At 46.8% G+C, this 16,629-nt stretch overlaps 1 protein-coding gene across 4 annotated transcripts in view; it reads left to right on the top strand.

The window, feature by feature from the left end:
* The window catches only part of glrba (glycine receptor, beta a), a 69,912-nt gene that overhangs the window by 40,652 nt on the left and 12,631 nt on the right, over positions 1–16,629 (top strand). For all 4 annotated transcript variants that reach the window (XM_052127225.1, XM_052127228.1, XM_052127226.1 and 1 more), the window contains one exon: positions 9,256–9,408. In XM_052127225.1, the coding sequence (XP_051983185.1) occupies positions 9,256–9,408 (153 nt within the window). The remainder of the gene's footprint in view (positions 1–9,255; positions 9,409–16,629) is intronic.

The raw sequence follows: 16,629 nt of genomic DNA on the forward strand, positions 1-16,629 counted from the left end.
GGCAAATATTAAACACAGTTCTCTGGAATACTTGATTCTGATTGGACAACCGCGGCATTCTGCAGTCAAATGTTTGTGTATAATGACTGCTAAACTATATAATTAATCACATATTTTTATTTATATTTTTACATATAAGAGGTCATTCTACTATAAAAACATAATGTAAAATTTAGAACTAAACTAAACTTAATCCTCAATGCAATAAAAGCATTTATTGAAACCAAGGTGCAAAAATGCCTAATTTTCTACTTTTGATACTTTTCTATGTCACCCGTGAGCCCATTTATTCATGACCGCCTCTACAGCAAAAAAAACAATGACTACTTTACATCATCACACCTTTGGCCCCGCCCACTGGCGCTCGATTGTACTCAGATAGAGAGCAGGACGAGCAGGCCTATTGTGGCCTAACCATTCCTGATCACCAAAGGGGACCCATCTGGACTATTTTGAAGTATTTTTGTATATAAACATACAACTAGACAGATGTCTTTGAAATTGTCATGTATCTCGGTCTGCTTTTAAAAGAAGCTATGTCAAGTTACAACTCTAAAAATGAGAAGCCGTTCTTTTTCATTGGGCTGCTCTGCCTCTTGTTGTTTTGAGCACAAACTCATCACGGACGCGTGATTTTTTAATTGTTTGTGTATGTAAAAATGCACTAGATGGATGTCTTTGATTTCTTGTTTAGTTGTTTTTGGCTCATATTATTTGTGAAATGATTCAAGCTTTGCAAAGGAACTGTCATTGATGGGTGGGGCAGTTAATATAAACTTGGACCCGATGAAAAAACATGCATAAACAGTTTCATTCATTAATATTTCAAATGTCATGACTGTTTGATAGTTTATGCGAGGATGTTCTTAGCTTAAAATCGAGTGTTTCAGACAGAGGGCCAGAGACAGTTTGGAAAATAATCATATATTACAAATTTTGGTGTTTTGGTGAAAAAAATGTACTAACATCATCAGTGGACCTCAGGGAAGATAATGAAACTATTAATAAAAGAGAATTTAATGTATCCTTTAAACTCAAATCAACATTTCATGTCCATTTATTTATTTAGTAAGTAACTGTGTAATAAGTGAAATAATGATACAGTCAGATGGTAATTATTGGAAAATCAACCCCTTCAGGGTGATACAAGACCTTATTTTTTGATTATGACCTGCTGACTGTGCATTTTCCCTTACTTATTTTACCCTCTTCATAAACCCACGTACTCACAGTTGTACATTTAACATAAAGTTTAGCTTTAAATGTATTGGAGTGTATTTCTCCCGTAAGAATAGATTACATAATGCAGTATTCACTTCTTATATAAGAGAACAGACCAGCATGAGTAGAGCTCACTGAGATCACACACACACATAGACACTGACACCTTCACATAAATGATCAAACAAACACAGTCACACCACAAACAGACAATAAAAAGATAATTTGCAGCCTGGTCTTATTAGGCTCTTGAACTGTTTTATGGCCAAACAGAGCTCACAGCTTGCTGTGCTGCTTGAGGAAAATCAAGGCTCTGATACTGTGTATGCTGATGATGGTATCGACTCATGATATGTAAGTCAGAGGTTCAGCCCTGATTGGGCGAAATGTGTTGTGCTGTTCTTCAGTACCATAAGTGATGATAGTGGTCTATAGGAACCCTCTAGTCTATAGTCTCTAGAGTCTAGAGACTGCCTACGTTTGTTTCTAAGAGTAATCAGGAGCGCCTGTGACATGTATTACATCTATGTAATGAATGGTTAAGAGGTGTTGTTAGGAGTGCTAATAAATCAAATTTCAATGTCATAAATTATCCCACAACTATACAGATGTTCAGTGTAAACAGATGTTCATTATTTACTGACTCTCATGTTGTTCCAAACCTGTACCACTTTCTTCTGTGGTAGAAATAAATGTTAGGCAGAATGTTAGCCTCAGTCCACATTCACATTGAGTGGAATAAAGATCCAATGAATCTGAATAGTGACTGAGGCTAGCATTGTGCCTTATCATTCTGTCTAACAGCTCCTGTTAATTGTAATTGTAATTTTTGGGTGAGCCAACCCTTTAAGCCAGTGGATATCTAAATTCACTCTTTTTCCATCTTTGAATATTTTTGGGCTGGATATAGATGTTTTAAAAACAAATTCCGTACAAATCTTTTTGACAAACTTTTGACAACTTGTGTTTAATGCATGCTGTCCTTTCCGGGTGTTCACTAAGGAATTTACCTGGCACTTTAGTGGCTGGTGGGCCCACCATTTCTGAAGTTGCTGTATTTTAAATTATATTTAAATAAGAAATACATAGAATTGCAAAAGAACAGCATTGAGCTCTGTGTGTGTGTGTCTGTGTTTTGTTTTGTTTAGATTTTTTCTCTTTTGTTTTTGTTGTAGTTAATTTGTGTTTTTTGCAGATGTTCAGTGTTCAGATATTTCTAAGTGACCCCATGAGACAAATGAACTCCTTTTATGGAATCTGCAAACCTACACACACACACACAGACACACAAGCGCTGAAGTAACATTTTCTACTGCTCAGATGTGTAGATGGAACAATAGTGGTGCTGTGTGTGTTTGTGTATAATGTATATCAGAAGGCTTCTAGGAAAGATTTTAATCTTAAAGGAATGTTTCTGGTTCAATACAAGATAAGCTCAATCGACAGGCTTTGAGCATAATTTTGATACCACAAATTCGTTTTTTGGACTCGTCCTTCCTTTTCTTCAAAAAAGCAAAAATATAAATATAAAAACAATATAAATAAATAAATTAAAAAAAAAAAAAATTTAAGTTCCCTTCTGTCACTCACTCGACGTTGTGTTGAATGTAGTGACACAAGGGGTCTTTCTTGAGAGCCCCGGTAAAGAGGCAGACGGAGGTGATCTCACACATCATGCCACGGCGCCGCTCCAGCACAGCCCACACCCCGTCTGCCCACCAAGGGCGTCCACCTGTGTTCAAACAACAAGCAGCTCTGCCTCAACCCGGGCCCAGCTCTCAGCCCCAGCGTACACCCCCTGTCTCCACGACCTCCTCTAGGACCCGGAAAGCTCCTAAACGCTCCTGAGACAGAAGACTCGCAGTCAGTTGTTCTTTCCGGAGCTGGTATCAGGACCACTCCATCCCTCGGTGGAGGACCGGGAGGAACATCTTAATTTTCCTTATTTTCTTTTTATAGAGCAAGCGGAGCAAGGTATGTGCTTATGAGTCTTTTCTCAGCACCCAAGCCTCAGGACATGGTTTTGCCTCCCGACGCGTTATAACCTGCTCCCCCTCGCTGCGAAGCCCCACCCGGTACGTCAAAAATTATCGTCCCTAAGGTGCCCCTCGCACAGAGCTTGGATGCATGGCTTTCGCTCGTCGCCCGTCGCGTTGGCTGGCCAGGACCATCCGACTCGGCTACGCGATTCCATTCGCCAGGCTCCCGCCTTGTTTCAGCGGTATTCGCACCACCTCTATGCGTGCCGAAAACGCCAGCGTCTTACGGGCAGAGATTTCAACTCTGCTACTCAAGGACGCGATAGAGCCCATCCCTCTAGTCAAGATGAAGAAGGGTTTCTACAGCCCTTACTTCGCGGTAGTAGACCTGAAGGACACGTAATTCCACGTCTCCATCTTGCCTCGACTCTCTTCGATCCCAGCACAGCGGTTCCTCTAAAAAAGTTCCAGAGGCTCCTGGGGCATATGGCTCCCTCGGCCACGGTCACGCCGCTCGGGCATATGAGACCGCTTCAGCACTGGCTTCAGACTCGAGACCCGAGATGGGAATGGTGCCACGGCTCATACCGTGTGTTAATCACCCCTTCCTGCCATCAGACTTTCAATCCTTGGACAGACCTCTGTTTTTTGCAGACTGGAGTCCCCCTAGAGCAGGTGTCCAGACGTGTCGTGGTCACCACAGATGCCTCTCAATGGGGTTGGGGCGCCATGTGCAACGGGCACGAAGCCGCTGGCTCCTGGATAAGGCCCCGGCTGTGTTGGCACATCAACTGCCTAGAGTTGCTGGCTGTATTCCTTGTCCTGTGGAGGTTTTTCCCGCTGATACGGGGCAAGCATGTCTTGATCCGTTCAGACAGCACCGTGACGGTAGTGTACATAAATCTCCAAGGCTGCATGCACTCTCGTCATGTCACAACTCGTCCACCCTCTCCTATTTTGGATTCAGCAGCGACTCGCCACTCATGAGCGCATGGTCGCTGCACGCCACTCATGTCTTGGGCAACCTCAACACGACTGAGTACACGCTGTCATGACAGGTCTCACCCAGCGGAGAGTGGAGGCTCCACCCCCAGGTGGTCCAGCTGATTTGGGGCCAGTTCTGCATGGCACAGGTAGATCTTTTTGCCTCCCAAGACAATTCCCACTGCCCGCTCTGGTACCTCCTGACAGAGGCCCCTCTCGGGACAGACACTCTGGCACACAGCTGGCCCCGGGGTCTGCACTAGTACGCATTTCCCCCAGTGAGCCTTCTTGCACTGGTGCTGTGCAAGATCAGGGAGGACGAGGAACAAGTCACCTTAGTGGCTCCTTAGTGGCCCACTCAGACTTGGTTCTCAGATCTCACACTCCTCGCGACAGCACCTACCTGCCAAATTCCCCTGAGGAAGGACCTTTTTTCCCAGGGACGGGGCACCCTCTGGCATCCGCGCCCAGACCTCTGGAACCTCCATGTCTGGCCACTGGAAGGGATGCGGAAAATGTAGGAAAAAAGTGACCTACCACCTGCAGTCGTAGACACGATCAACCAAGCCAGAGCTCCCTCTACCAGGCAACTTTATGCCCTAAAGTGGCACTTGTTCACAAATTGGTGTTCTTCCTGATCTGAAGACCCACAGAGATGCGCAGTTTGGTCAGTGCTTTCATTTCTGCAAGAGAGGTTGGAGGGGAGGCTGTCCCCCTCCACCTTGAAGGTGTATGTGGCTGCTATCGCGGCCCACCACAACGCTTTGGGTGGCAAGTCATTGGGTTAGCGTGACTTGATTATCAGTTTCCTTAGAGGTGCCCTGAGGCTGAACCCTACCCGGCCAAGCCTGTTCCCCTCCTGGAATCTCTCAGTGGTCCTCTCGGGCCTTCAGAGAACCCCTTTCGAGCTGCTTGACTCAGTTGAGCTCAAGGCCCTCTCCTTGAAGACAGCCCTCCTGATAGGGCTAGCTTCCATCAAGAGGGTTGGGGACCTGCAAGCGTTCTTTTTCAGCGACACTTGTCTGGTGTTTGGTCCGGCAGATTCATCCTAAGACCGCGACCCGACTACGTGCCCAAGGTTCCTACGACCCCCTTCAGGGATTAGGTAGACCCAGCCTTTTCGTTACTGTGTCCGGTAAGTACTTTGCATATCTTTTTGGACCGCACGCAGAGCTTTAGATGTTCTGAGCAGCTCTTTGTCTGCTTCGGCGGATGGTGGAAATGGAACGCCATCTCCAAACAGAGGTTAGCTCACTGGGTCATTGACACTATCTCCCTGGCCTACCAGATCCAGGCCGTGACCGCCCCCTTGCGAGTTCGAGCGCACTCGACGAGAAGTGTGGCATCCTCGTGGGCACTGGCCAATGACACCTCCCTAGCAGACATATGCAGAGCAGCAGGCTGGGCAACACCCAATACCTTTGCAAGATTCTACAATCTCAGGGTTGAGTCGGTCTTGTCCCGTGTTTTGTCAAGTCCGAGCCAGTAGAACTTGGTAATACGGAACAGCCGACCTGAAGTTATCCAGTGCGCTCTCTCTCCCAGGTTAGCCACTAAGCTCTCGCTTCCAGGATGTTCTTCCTCCCTAGCCTTCTAGCCTGTGAATTCAGCTGAGGAATTTGCGACCAGACCCACTACGAGCCACAAGTGCTCTGTATATTGGTAGGGCTCCACAGGCCTAATTCCCTCTTCAGGCAACTCCCTGTGATGTATTTTCTGTGGTACGGTCCCCCTGTCCCACCTGACAGACAGACACATGCCCGCTTCCCTTTATACCTGTATGTCCGGGGGCGGGACATGCAAGTTCTGTCTGCCAATTTCTCATTGGCCTTTTCTCTAGTTCAGAGAGGTACACGTGGCTCTCAAGGAAGACCCCTTGTGTCACTACATTCGAGAAAACCTCTCGTTCATTCCATCAGGGAATGGAGGTTACAACACTAACCATGACGTTACAGTGAGGCACTTACAATGGTTACAATTCAAATCTTACAATTACTGGAGGATTTAAAGTAAGAAATGTGAATTATGTAAGTGCATTTATTAAAAGCACTTACATTTATTCTTCTGATAAAACTTGTGTATTATTTGAGGTGTAAAGTGGTTTAAAAAACAATTTCACAACCGTTAGGGTTTACAGCACTTCATTGTCATGGCAACATAGTTGTTAAATGTAATATAATTTTACACAGAAAAGGTTAGCAATTTTATCACACTAAAATCAGGTTAACATATACTGTATATTGTTTATGTCTTAGCTATACTTTTGAAATAGTGAGTATTTTAATGTTTATGGACTGGCCCCATTTATGTCCATTGTAAGTGTCTCAGTGTAACCCAGATTTTTGCAGCCTTTTTTTTCATTGCTTTTTTAAAGGAGGGACAAGACAAAATTAATTTGTGTGGTAATCAACATCATGCCACAAATGCTGTTGATTTTTAGCTTAACTTACCAAATTCTGAATATCAATTTAAAGATGAAGTGTTTATTTTTTTCTATGTTAAAATACTTCTTATTCAAGTTTAATGGACCAGAGCAAGGAATGAAAACGGAATATTTTTAATTTTGGTTCATTCTGAGCAGAAACGTTTTTTTTTGTTCCGGTTCCAGCATATCACTACCTCCTTTCACATTGGTTACCATATAGAAAGAAATGAAAGAATAGTTTTTTTTTTTGTGTGCTAAGGGTGGGTGAGGTACCAGATATTTTGTGGATTAATTGCTCATATTTTCACTCTATGTGTGTTTGTTGCATCTTTATATCTGCAGTGTTTTAATTCCTTCCCCAGATTATTCTTGAGAAAAAGATAAAAGCCCAATGCTTTGACTAGCACTGTTTCTATCGGTTAAACAAAATAAGCCTGAAAGACTAAAACAGCCACAATGTAATATTTTTCATAACTAATGGGAATTGAATTGCTTATTCTAACTTATTTTGAGCATGTTTTTCCAAACCAGGGGGCATATTACAGAAAGAACCTTTAGAGTCCTATCTCATCTGTTTGGTAACCATAGCAATTTCAGTTAGGATATAATTTAGGACAAAAGCAATTACAGAATAACATTTCCTAAATGCATTATCTTATCTTAACTACAGTTAGGATTTGCTTCTGTAATATGAATTTTTGTAAAATCCTAACTTACCAGTATAGTAATAATATATTCTATATGCATATATAGCTATATATGATCATAAAATGTTCTTTAACTAAGATAATAGTTTATTTGCACAGCACCTAAAATACAAATTTTCCCTTGTACATTCATGTAAATTTTAACCTAACATCTGTATGTTGGGCAAAAAAATTTTTTTTGGACATGTTATTATTCTGAGCTGTAATGTGCTTATTTTAGTGCTTTCTCTAAAAAATCCACTCATCGCATTTACAGTGGTTTTACACGTTTTAAAGTTATATAAATTTTTGCACTGGTGGGGCCCATTGTCATGACCAGCAGTCAATAGGAATGTATTTTTTTCAAAAGAAAAATTTTCAATTGAGCCAGAATATGAAATCAATAAGCCTGTGTGTTGCGGGCTCGGATTGGTGGGCCTCTCTGGGCCAGAACGTCCAGGACGTCCAGGACCACTGTCACGATTCCCTTGTTGTCTGCCCTGTGTTTCACAAGTCTTTGTCTCAAACTCCTATTTCCTTTGTAAAAAACTACACTTCCCATGATTCCCGGCCCTCATCACTGCCAGCCCTGTGTCATTGTGCTCACCTGATCGTCGTTTGTCATCATCATGTCTCCTGTGTATTTAAACCCTGCTGTTTCTCCATTCCCCTGTCGATCGTTGATGTTTGTGGATGCTTGTCTGTTATTATTATCCGTGCTCTCTGTCAATGTTAATCCTGCCTGTGTACCCATTGGATGTCTTCCGTGTTTTTGTTTTATTTTCCCATTGTGGATATTTCCTTTGTTCCTGTTTTGTCTGTTTTCACGTTTCTTCAATAAAACCACTGCAAGTAGATCCTCGCCCCTCGTCTGCCTTCACCTACACTCATAACAACCACGTTTTAGTCCCAGTCTGCCCCTGAGACTAAACATCATCTAATACGTGCCAAATTATTTTATTTTAAACATGTAATAGTTATTTAATAATTATTTATTTATTGTAATTATTTGTTTTAATTAAAGATCTGCTTCTCGGTCAGAACCCGGCAGCATCAAATCTGTATTAATGCATCATACCTTGCAATAATTCAGTGAAGACTTGCAAACAACTAAGAAATGTACTTGTATCTGCATTAATCATGCATGTGTACAAAGTAATTATATATAGTTGTCTAAAAGGTCTTCAGCATGTTACAGAATGCTACATCCACAACATGCATTAAGACGAAGAACTGTGTGATGCAAATGTTTCCTTCAGAATCAAAGCACATGCTTATCATGTTCTACTAAAAAGAGAGAAGCTTAATTTTTTGGACATTAGGAAATTGTAATTCTGAAAGTGTACTGTAATAAGCCATTTAGATGTTGGTTTCATGAAAAACATTATCGGAATGAAATAAACCGGTTATTAACGTGTTACCAACATTTAAAAATTAAAGTCCCACTTTCAGTTACGTTCTGCAAAACAATTGCAGAAATCAAATTTTATTTTTCCAATTCCATTTGGTGATGCTAGTGGCACAGAAATGACAGATTTTAGCTGTATTACAGATAGATATAGAGAACTTTTAAAGCTTAAGTATGTAATTTCTGCACCACTAGGTGCACAAAACGGAATTGCAAAAATAAACTTTGTTTTCAAAACAGCTTTTTGAATATGCCCCCCACCTTCCATTTGTCAAACAAGGAGATAGTCCCGCCCCCAACTCATGCCATTGGTTGAGTAACATTGTTGGGGTGAGTCTATTTGGGTCGCTCAAAACAAACAGAGCAATTTTCATAGTGTCACAGAACAAAAATGCTAACAGTTTTTGTGAAAATGTATCTATGAATTGTTGTCTCTGCATATTAAGCTAGGATAGGAGAAAGTATTTTTACACCGAAAAAGTTACATACTTCAGCTTTAAAGCACAAGTAATACATTTAAAGTTTTTTTTTTCTTATTTTCTCTCTATGCAGGTTATTACACATGTGTAGAGGTCGTATTCACTCTGAGGAGACAAGTGGGCTTTTACTTGATGGGTGTTTATGCTCCCACCCTGCTCATTGTCGTCCTATCATGGCTAGCCTTCTGGATCAACCCAGACGCCAGTGCAGCGCGTGTGCCCTTAGGTAAGTCAGCTTTCTCCATCAAATGAACACACAAAGCTGTCAGTCAAGAAAACAAAATCACAAAGAGTATCCAATATTGAAATTGCAGTGTTCTGTTTGATGACACATACCATACTGCCCATTTAATGCTTTAGTAAGGCTTGGGGTTTTATGTTACAAAGAGCTTTAGTAGGAGTTGATCAACTCTGCAGGCTTTGATAATAGCGATGGGCTTTGAATAAAAAAAAACTAATACACAAAATAATAATACAAATAATTAAACTGGCAACTAATCACTTTAAGAATAGTTTACCAAAAAGTATAAATTATGTCATAACTTACTGAACTTCACATCATTTCAAACCTTTATGCTGTAATTTAATCAGCGAAACACAAAAGAAGTGTTTCGCTGATTAAAAAATTCTGAAAAATGTTTATGCAGCCTTTTTCCATTCAAGTGCAGTTTACAGTGACCAAAGCTGTGAAAAAAAAACATGTACAAGTTGTCCATAAAACTTGTGCACTATATTCTAAGTCTCCTAAAGCCATATGATATATGAAAAAGTTATTTAAATTGTTATTCACTGATAATCTTCTCTTCCACTGAAGCTCTCAAATCTCAATTTGTATACTGATTTAAAAATGTCATGTCATGTAATCAAATGTGATGCACCAGTTTGAATATACAAAATGGAGAATGAGATTTGAGAGCTGCAGATCTGTAGTGCATAATAACCTCAATTTCGGTCATTTACTCACAAAAAGATATCGTATGGGTGCAGTAGGCTTAGAATATATCGCACAAGTCTGGTCACTATGAATTTTCATTGTTTAAAAAGAACTGTGAAAAGATTATTTAAAGATCTTTTCGCGTTCCAGAGTGTATTTTGAGCCCAGCTTAAATAGCAACATGGTTTTGTAGGCCTTTGCGATAATTTTATCTAACTGTGATTTTACAAGAGAACGTCATGGTTACTGTTGTAACCTCTGTTCCCCGAGGGAAGGAACGAGACATTGTGTCGAATGAAGTGACGCAAAGGGTCTTCCTGGGACGCCAAACGTATCTCTGAACCTGAGAAAAGGCCAATGTCAAGTAGGCAGACAGAATTTGCATGCCCTGCCCCGGACATACAGGTTTAAAGGGTAGCGGGGCAGCGAGTGCCAGTCAGGATTTTGCACTGAGGAGCCAAAAATAAGGTACGCCTTTATTGTGGTAGGTCTAGTGCTGTGGCAGAAGGGACACAACATCTCGTTCCTTGCCTCGGGGAACGGAGTTTACAAAAGTAACCATGACGTTCCCCTTCTGTCACTCACTCGACGTTGTGTCGAATTAAGTGACACAAGGGGTCCCATATAAAAATGCCACGCACTGACCATGTTACGTGAACTGCCGAGACAGGTGCAAGCAGGCTACTGCGTGCTAGAGGCAACTGTGTCGGCTGCACGTAGCCCTCTCCAACTCCCCCAAAGAGGTGTTACATACAGACCTTAGGTTCCCCGCTCCCCTGAGGGGGGGAACAGGCGCTACATGTCTAGCATGGGAGCAAGCCTGGCAGCCGCACCTTTTCTCTCACTATGTATCTCACATAGGACATGAAGCGACTGGGGCTATCATAACGCTATGAAATGTGTTGGGGAAGGCGGTCTTTCCCAGTCCTATTCTTTCAGGGGTAAAAGACCCTGCGGAGGCCACATCCTGCCCAGTCTAGGGGGAGGTAACATTTGGCAAATACACCACGAGGGTTGTGAAGCCGGACGTGGGAAATGGCGCGGTGGTAAGTCCAGCCTAATGAGGGTGGACTCTACAAGCACGGCGACCGGGGCTGCCCAAGGGAAACGTGGGTCCGGCGACAGGGGGACTGTACCACGGAAAATACATCACGGAGAGTTTGCCTGAAAAGGGAACTAAGCCCGTGGAGCCCGACCCTAGTACAGAGCACCTGTGACCCGTAGTGGGTCTGGCCGGGAATTGCTCCTCTGAATTCGCCGGCCAGAAGGCTAGGGAGGAGAACATCCATGGAGCGATGCTTGGTGAAGGGCAAGCGGAACACCAGGTCGGTTGTGCCGCGTTGCCGACTTCTACCGGATCGGACCTGACAAAACACGGGACGAGGCCGACTCAACCCTAAGATTGTAAAATCTGGCAAATGTATTGGGTGTTGCCCAGCCCGCTACTCTGCAGATGTCTGCTAAGGAGGTGCCATGGGCCAGTGTCCACGAGGATGCCACACTTCTCGTAGAGTGTGCTCGAACCCGCAAGGGGGCAGACGTGGAGGTTACAGAGGTATGGGTGCAGGTGCCAGAGTGGGCCCCATCTCTGAAAAAGAAGGTACTTCCTCAGGGGAATTTTCCAGGGAGGTGCTATTGCTAGGAGCGTAAGATCCTAGAACCAGGCCCGGGTGGGCCAATAAGGGGCCACCAGGATGACCTGTTCCTCGTCCTCCCTGCAAGAAGTCTGGGGGAAATGCGAACTTGCACAGCCCCCGGGGCCAGCTGTGTGCCAGCGCGTCTGTCCCGAGAGGAGCTCCTGTCAGGGAGTACCAGTGGAAGTTGTCTTGGGAGGCAAAGAGATCTATCTGTGCCTTGCGGAATTGGCCCCATATAAGCTGTACCACCTGGGGGTGGAGCCTCCACTCTCCGCTGGGCGAAACCTGCCACGACAGCACGTCCGCCGTCGTGTTGCGGTTGCCAGGGATGTGAGTGGCGCGCAGTGACCTGAGTCGCTGCTGTCTCCAAAGGAGGCGATGGCGGGCGAGATGTAACATATGACAAGAGCGCACGCCGCCTTGGCGATTTATGTACAATACCGTCACGGTGCTGTCTGAATGGATCAAGACGTGCTTGCCCCAGATTAGTGGGAGAAACAGCCAACAACTCTAGGCAGTTGATGTGCCAATGCTGCCGGGGTCCTGTCCAAATGCCAGCGGCAGCGTTCCCATTGCACACGGCACCCCAACCCTGTCAAGAAGTGTCTGTGGTCACCACGACAAATCTGGACACCTTCTGCAAAGGGACTCCGGTCCGCAGAGATCTGTCCAAGGGTTGAAAGTCTGACGGCAAGAAGGGGTGATTGTCACACGGTATGTGCCCTGGCGCCATGCCCATCTCGGGACTCGAGTCTGTAGCCAGTGCTGAAGCGGTCTCATATGCATCAACCCGAGCGGTGCGGCCGCGGCTGAGTATGCCATATGCCCCAGGAGCCTCTGGAATTGTTTTAGAGGGATCGCTGTGCCGGGCTCAAAGAGAGCGAGGCACCTGAGCACTGACTGAGCGCGCTCTTTGGTGAGATGCGCTGTCATTGAGACTGAGTCTAACTCCATGCCTAGAAAAGAGACGCTCTGAACCGGGACGAGCTTGCTCTTTTCCCAGTTGACCTGAAGCCCTAGACGGCTGAGGTGCCTGAGCACCTAGTCCCTGTGAGTGCACAGTAACTCTCGAGAGTGAGCCAGGATGAGCCAGTCGTCGAAGTAGTTGAGTATGCGGATGCCCACTTCCCTTAGTGGGGCAAGAGCTGCCTCTGCGATCTTCGTGAAGACACGAGGGGACAGCGACAGTCTGAAGGGGAGGACCTTGTACTGATACGCCTGGCCGTCGAACCCCATGAAGGGTCAGTGTCGAGGCAGAATGGAGACATGGAAGTATGCGTCCTTCAGGTCTACCAATTTAGCTGTCAAATGCAGGTAAGAATCTGTTTCTGCTTGAGCATTTTGAACGGGAGTCTGTGTAAGGCCCTGCTGAGAACTCGCAGGTCCAAGATTGGTTGCACTCGCCACTTTTTTTGGGTATGATGAAGTAAGGGCTGTAGAAACCCTTCTCCATCTCGGCTGGAGGGACGGGCTCTATCGCATCCTTCAGGAGCAAGTTTGTGATCTCTGCTCATAAGGTGCTGGCTTTCTCGCCGTGCACGGAAGTGGAGCGAACACCTCTGAAACGAGGCGGGAGCCGGGTGAACTGAATCGCATAGCCAAGTCGGATGGTCATGGCCAGCCAGCACGATGGATTGGGAAGTGAAAGTGATTGCTTTTGACGCACATGGTGGGGCTTTGCAGTGGGGGGTGCAGGTAATAGCACGTCGGGAGGCAGAAGAGCCTCCCGAGGCTTGGGTGCTGAGAAAAGGCTCTCGGCAGGAGGTGGGTTAGAGACTGAGGAAGAGGTCCTAGAGAGGCGTCTTCGGAACTCTTCAGCGAGGTAACTGCATCCGGGGAGCCAGGACTGTAGAGTTTTGGGGCCGGGGTGCCGTGAGAACGGCACGCACTGTCTGGATGACCCAGGAAGTAAGGAAATCGCTCTTTATTGTGAATGTGGGTGCAATGAAACAAGGATTCTCCTCCCGGCCCTCCACCGGGGGACAGCAGAGCGAACATCTGGCTGCCTGGGTCGCCCATCTCAGGAGCACTTTGGAGCTTTCCTGGTCCTGGAAGGGATTCTGGAGATGGGAGAGCCATGGCATGCAGGTCGGAAGCGGCTTGTCCGATGGCGCTGTAGACTTTCAAGTTCAGTGATGCCGTCATTCTACAGGCTCTGGAGGGGAGTAACGGGCGGTCCCGCCAGGTGGCACCGTTCTCGTGACACAAGTGGATCGCAACTGCTCTGTCCACCTGGGGGACCTCCGTGTACCCTTGGGCTGCCCCGCCATCCAGGGTAGTGAGAGCGGACGAGCGGAGGGGTCGGTTCCGGGCAGTAAAAGTTCCCCTCCACGACACGTCAGCTTATCATCCGGGAAGAACGGAACGGGGGGGGCATGGCTTAGCATAGCGGACATCTGCGCGTCAGCGTCAGACTGGGTGAGCAGACCCGAAGGTGGCAGCCCAGACGAGTCATCAGCATCAGACGCCGCTGTAACACTCTCCGATGCAGCGGCGAAGTCATCATCCAATTTGGGGGAAGCAAGCAAGTGTGTCGGGGGCGGGTGGTTCATGGGGTGTCCACTGTGCTGTTGAGGTGGCCTGGGATGTGGGTGGCTTGCAGCGACTTGAGCCGCTGTGGACTCCAAAGGAGGAGACAACAGGCGAGTTGTGACATTCGACGAGAGTGTAGGTCTCCTTGGGGGCTGATGTACGCAATCGTCTCTGTGTTGCCTGTCCGGATCAACACATGCTTGCTCTGGATCAACGGCAATAGCCTCCTCAGGGCAAGACAGTCACAGGCCGGTCCAAGGGCCGACGACTGAATGCCCATTGCATTTGGCGCCCCAGCCTCGTTGGGAGGCATCTGTTGTAACCACTACGTGCCTGGGGACCTGGCCTAGGGGAATTCCTGCCTGTAGGAACGTTCTGACCAGGGGCTGAAAAAATGGCAGCAAGCCTGTGTGACAAGGACATGGTGTGTGCCGTGGCACCATGCTCGTTTCTCGACTCGGGTCTGTAGCCAGTGCTGAAGTGGTCTGTGATGTGGAATATGCATCAACCCAAGTGGCATGACCGTCGCTGAGGATGCCATATGCCCCAGGAGCCTCTAAAAGGATTTAAGTGGGACCAACGTGTTCTGTCTGAACACATGCAGACAGTTCAGCACTGACTGCGAGCGATGAAGTAGGGGCTGTAAAACCCCTTCTTCACCCCGGCTGGAGGGACAGGCTCTATTGCGTCCTTTTGAAGAAGGGAGGTGATCGCGCGCAAGGCAGCGGCATTCTCGCCTCCCACTGCAGTGGAGTGGATGCCGTTGAATCTGGGCGGGGGCCTGGCGAACTTAATCGCATAGCCGAGTCGGACGGTCCTTATTAACCAACACGACGGGGCAGAGCCCGAGGTGCTGAGTCTAGAGACATCAAAGCACTTACCTGGCTCCTTGTGACCGTTCCTGGAACAGCCTGGGACAGGACAGGAAGATTTTCATCCTCGTAGCCCATGGAGACCATCACAACAGGGGCGGATTTTTGCCAAAGCTGGGCACGCCATGCCTGCCAGACAGAAAAACAGTGGTCGTGATAACGAGGGGAAGGAGTGGTGTTCTTACCAGCTCCTGTGCAGCGGCTCTCCTACTTCCTGGACTGCCCGTCTCGGGGAACGCTTTGAAGCCTTTCTTGGGTTCTTTGCGACCGGCCATGAGACGAATGGCATCTGCTTTCTGCGGGTGGCTCGACGCCGGGGCCAGCCTACTGGGGCGTGCTGTGGTGGAGCTAGTGTTGTTGCCGCAGGGGGACGCCCTTGGCAACAAACAGACGGTGGTGAGAGACATTGCATCGCGTGGGGGCAGGATGTGTTGAATGGTCCCCGTCTGCCATTTAACCACTGAGGATTGCTGGGCGAAATCCTCTATGGTGCCGCCAAATAGGCCAAACTGGTTTGACCAAGGTGGACATCACCTGCCTGAGAGACCACGCCGTGACCATCATCGCTCAGAGGGCAAGACCAGTCACTGCATAAATCTCGGGTCAGAACTACCCTCGTGCAATTCTTTGAGCGCCACGTCTTGGTGCACTTGCTGGAGAGCCGTGGTGTGCAGGGCGGAGGCGGCCTGTCCAGTGGCACTGTAGTCTCAGTCGTGAGTGACGACGTAAACCCACGGGCCGTGGATGGGAGACTCGGACGGCTCCACCAGGTGGCGGCGTTCTGCGGGCACAAGTGCACCACGATCGCCTTACCAACCTGCCCCACCGTCGAGGGTAGTGAGAGAGAACGAACCGGGTTTGGGCAGTAAAAGGTGCCCGCAGCGACCAAGTGTGCTCATCATGCACTTCTGGGAAGAAAGTTACGGGGAGGCGGGGCGTGGCCGTAAGCGGTGCTCGGAGCCCCGGGATCGATCACCGGGCCGCGAGGGAAGCGAAGAGGTAACGATCGCAACCAGGAAACATACACAAACGAAAAAGGCATCTTGAAAACGACGTTTTTCATTTGCACCACTCTTTTAGAGGAAATTAAACTCTTTTATGTGTTTATATATATATATATGTATGTATACGTAGGTATAAATATATATATATATATATATATAAACAAAGTTGTTCACTGAAGCGCCCAGGGGTATTTGCTCAGCACAACCGTGGTGTGTGAGGGGAGGACCGCTGGAATGCGCCGTAGATCCAACAGCGTAGAGAGATGAATGGAGGCGGCAGAGGAATTCAGCTCTGTGAACTTGCTCACTCAGCTCCAAAGAAGATATCTGATGTGTTTTTGCAGCGCCACTCCTTTTATAGGGAGTGGCATGCAAATTCCACACGCCAATTTCCATTGGCCTTTTCTCAAGATCAGAGATGTCTGGGCTCCGCAGGAGCGACCCCTAGTGCCAACTCACCGACACAAC

The sequence above is a fragment of the Xyrauchen texanus genome, chromosome 5 (genome assembly GCF_025860055.1).
Source record: "Xyrauchen texanus isolate HMW12.3.18 chromosome 5, RBS_HiC_50CHRs, whole genome shotgun sequence".
NCBI classification, from domain to species: Eukaryota; Metazoa; Chordata; class Actinopteri; order Cypriniformes; family Catostomidae; genus Xyrauchen; species Xyrauchen texanus.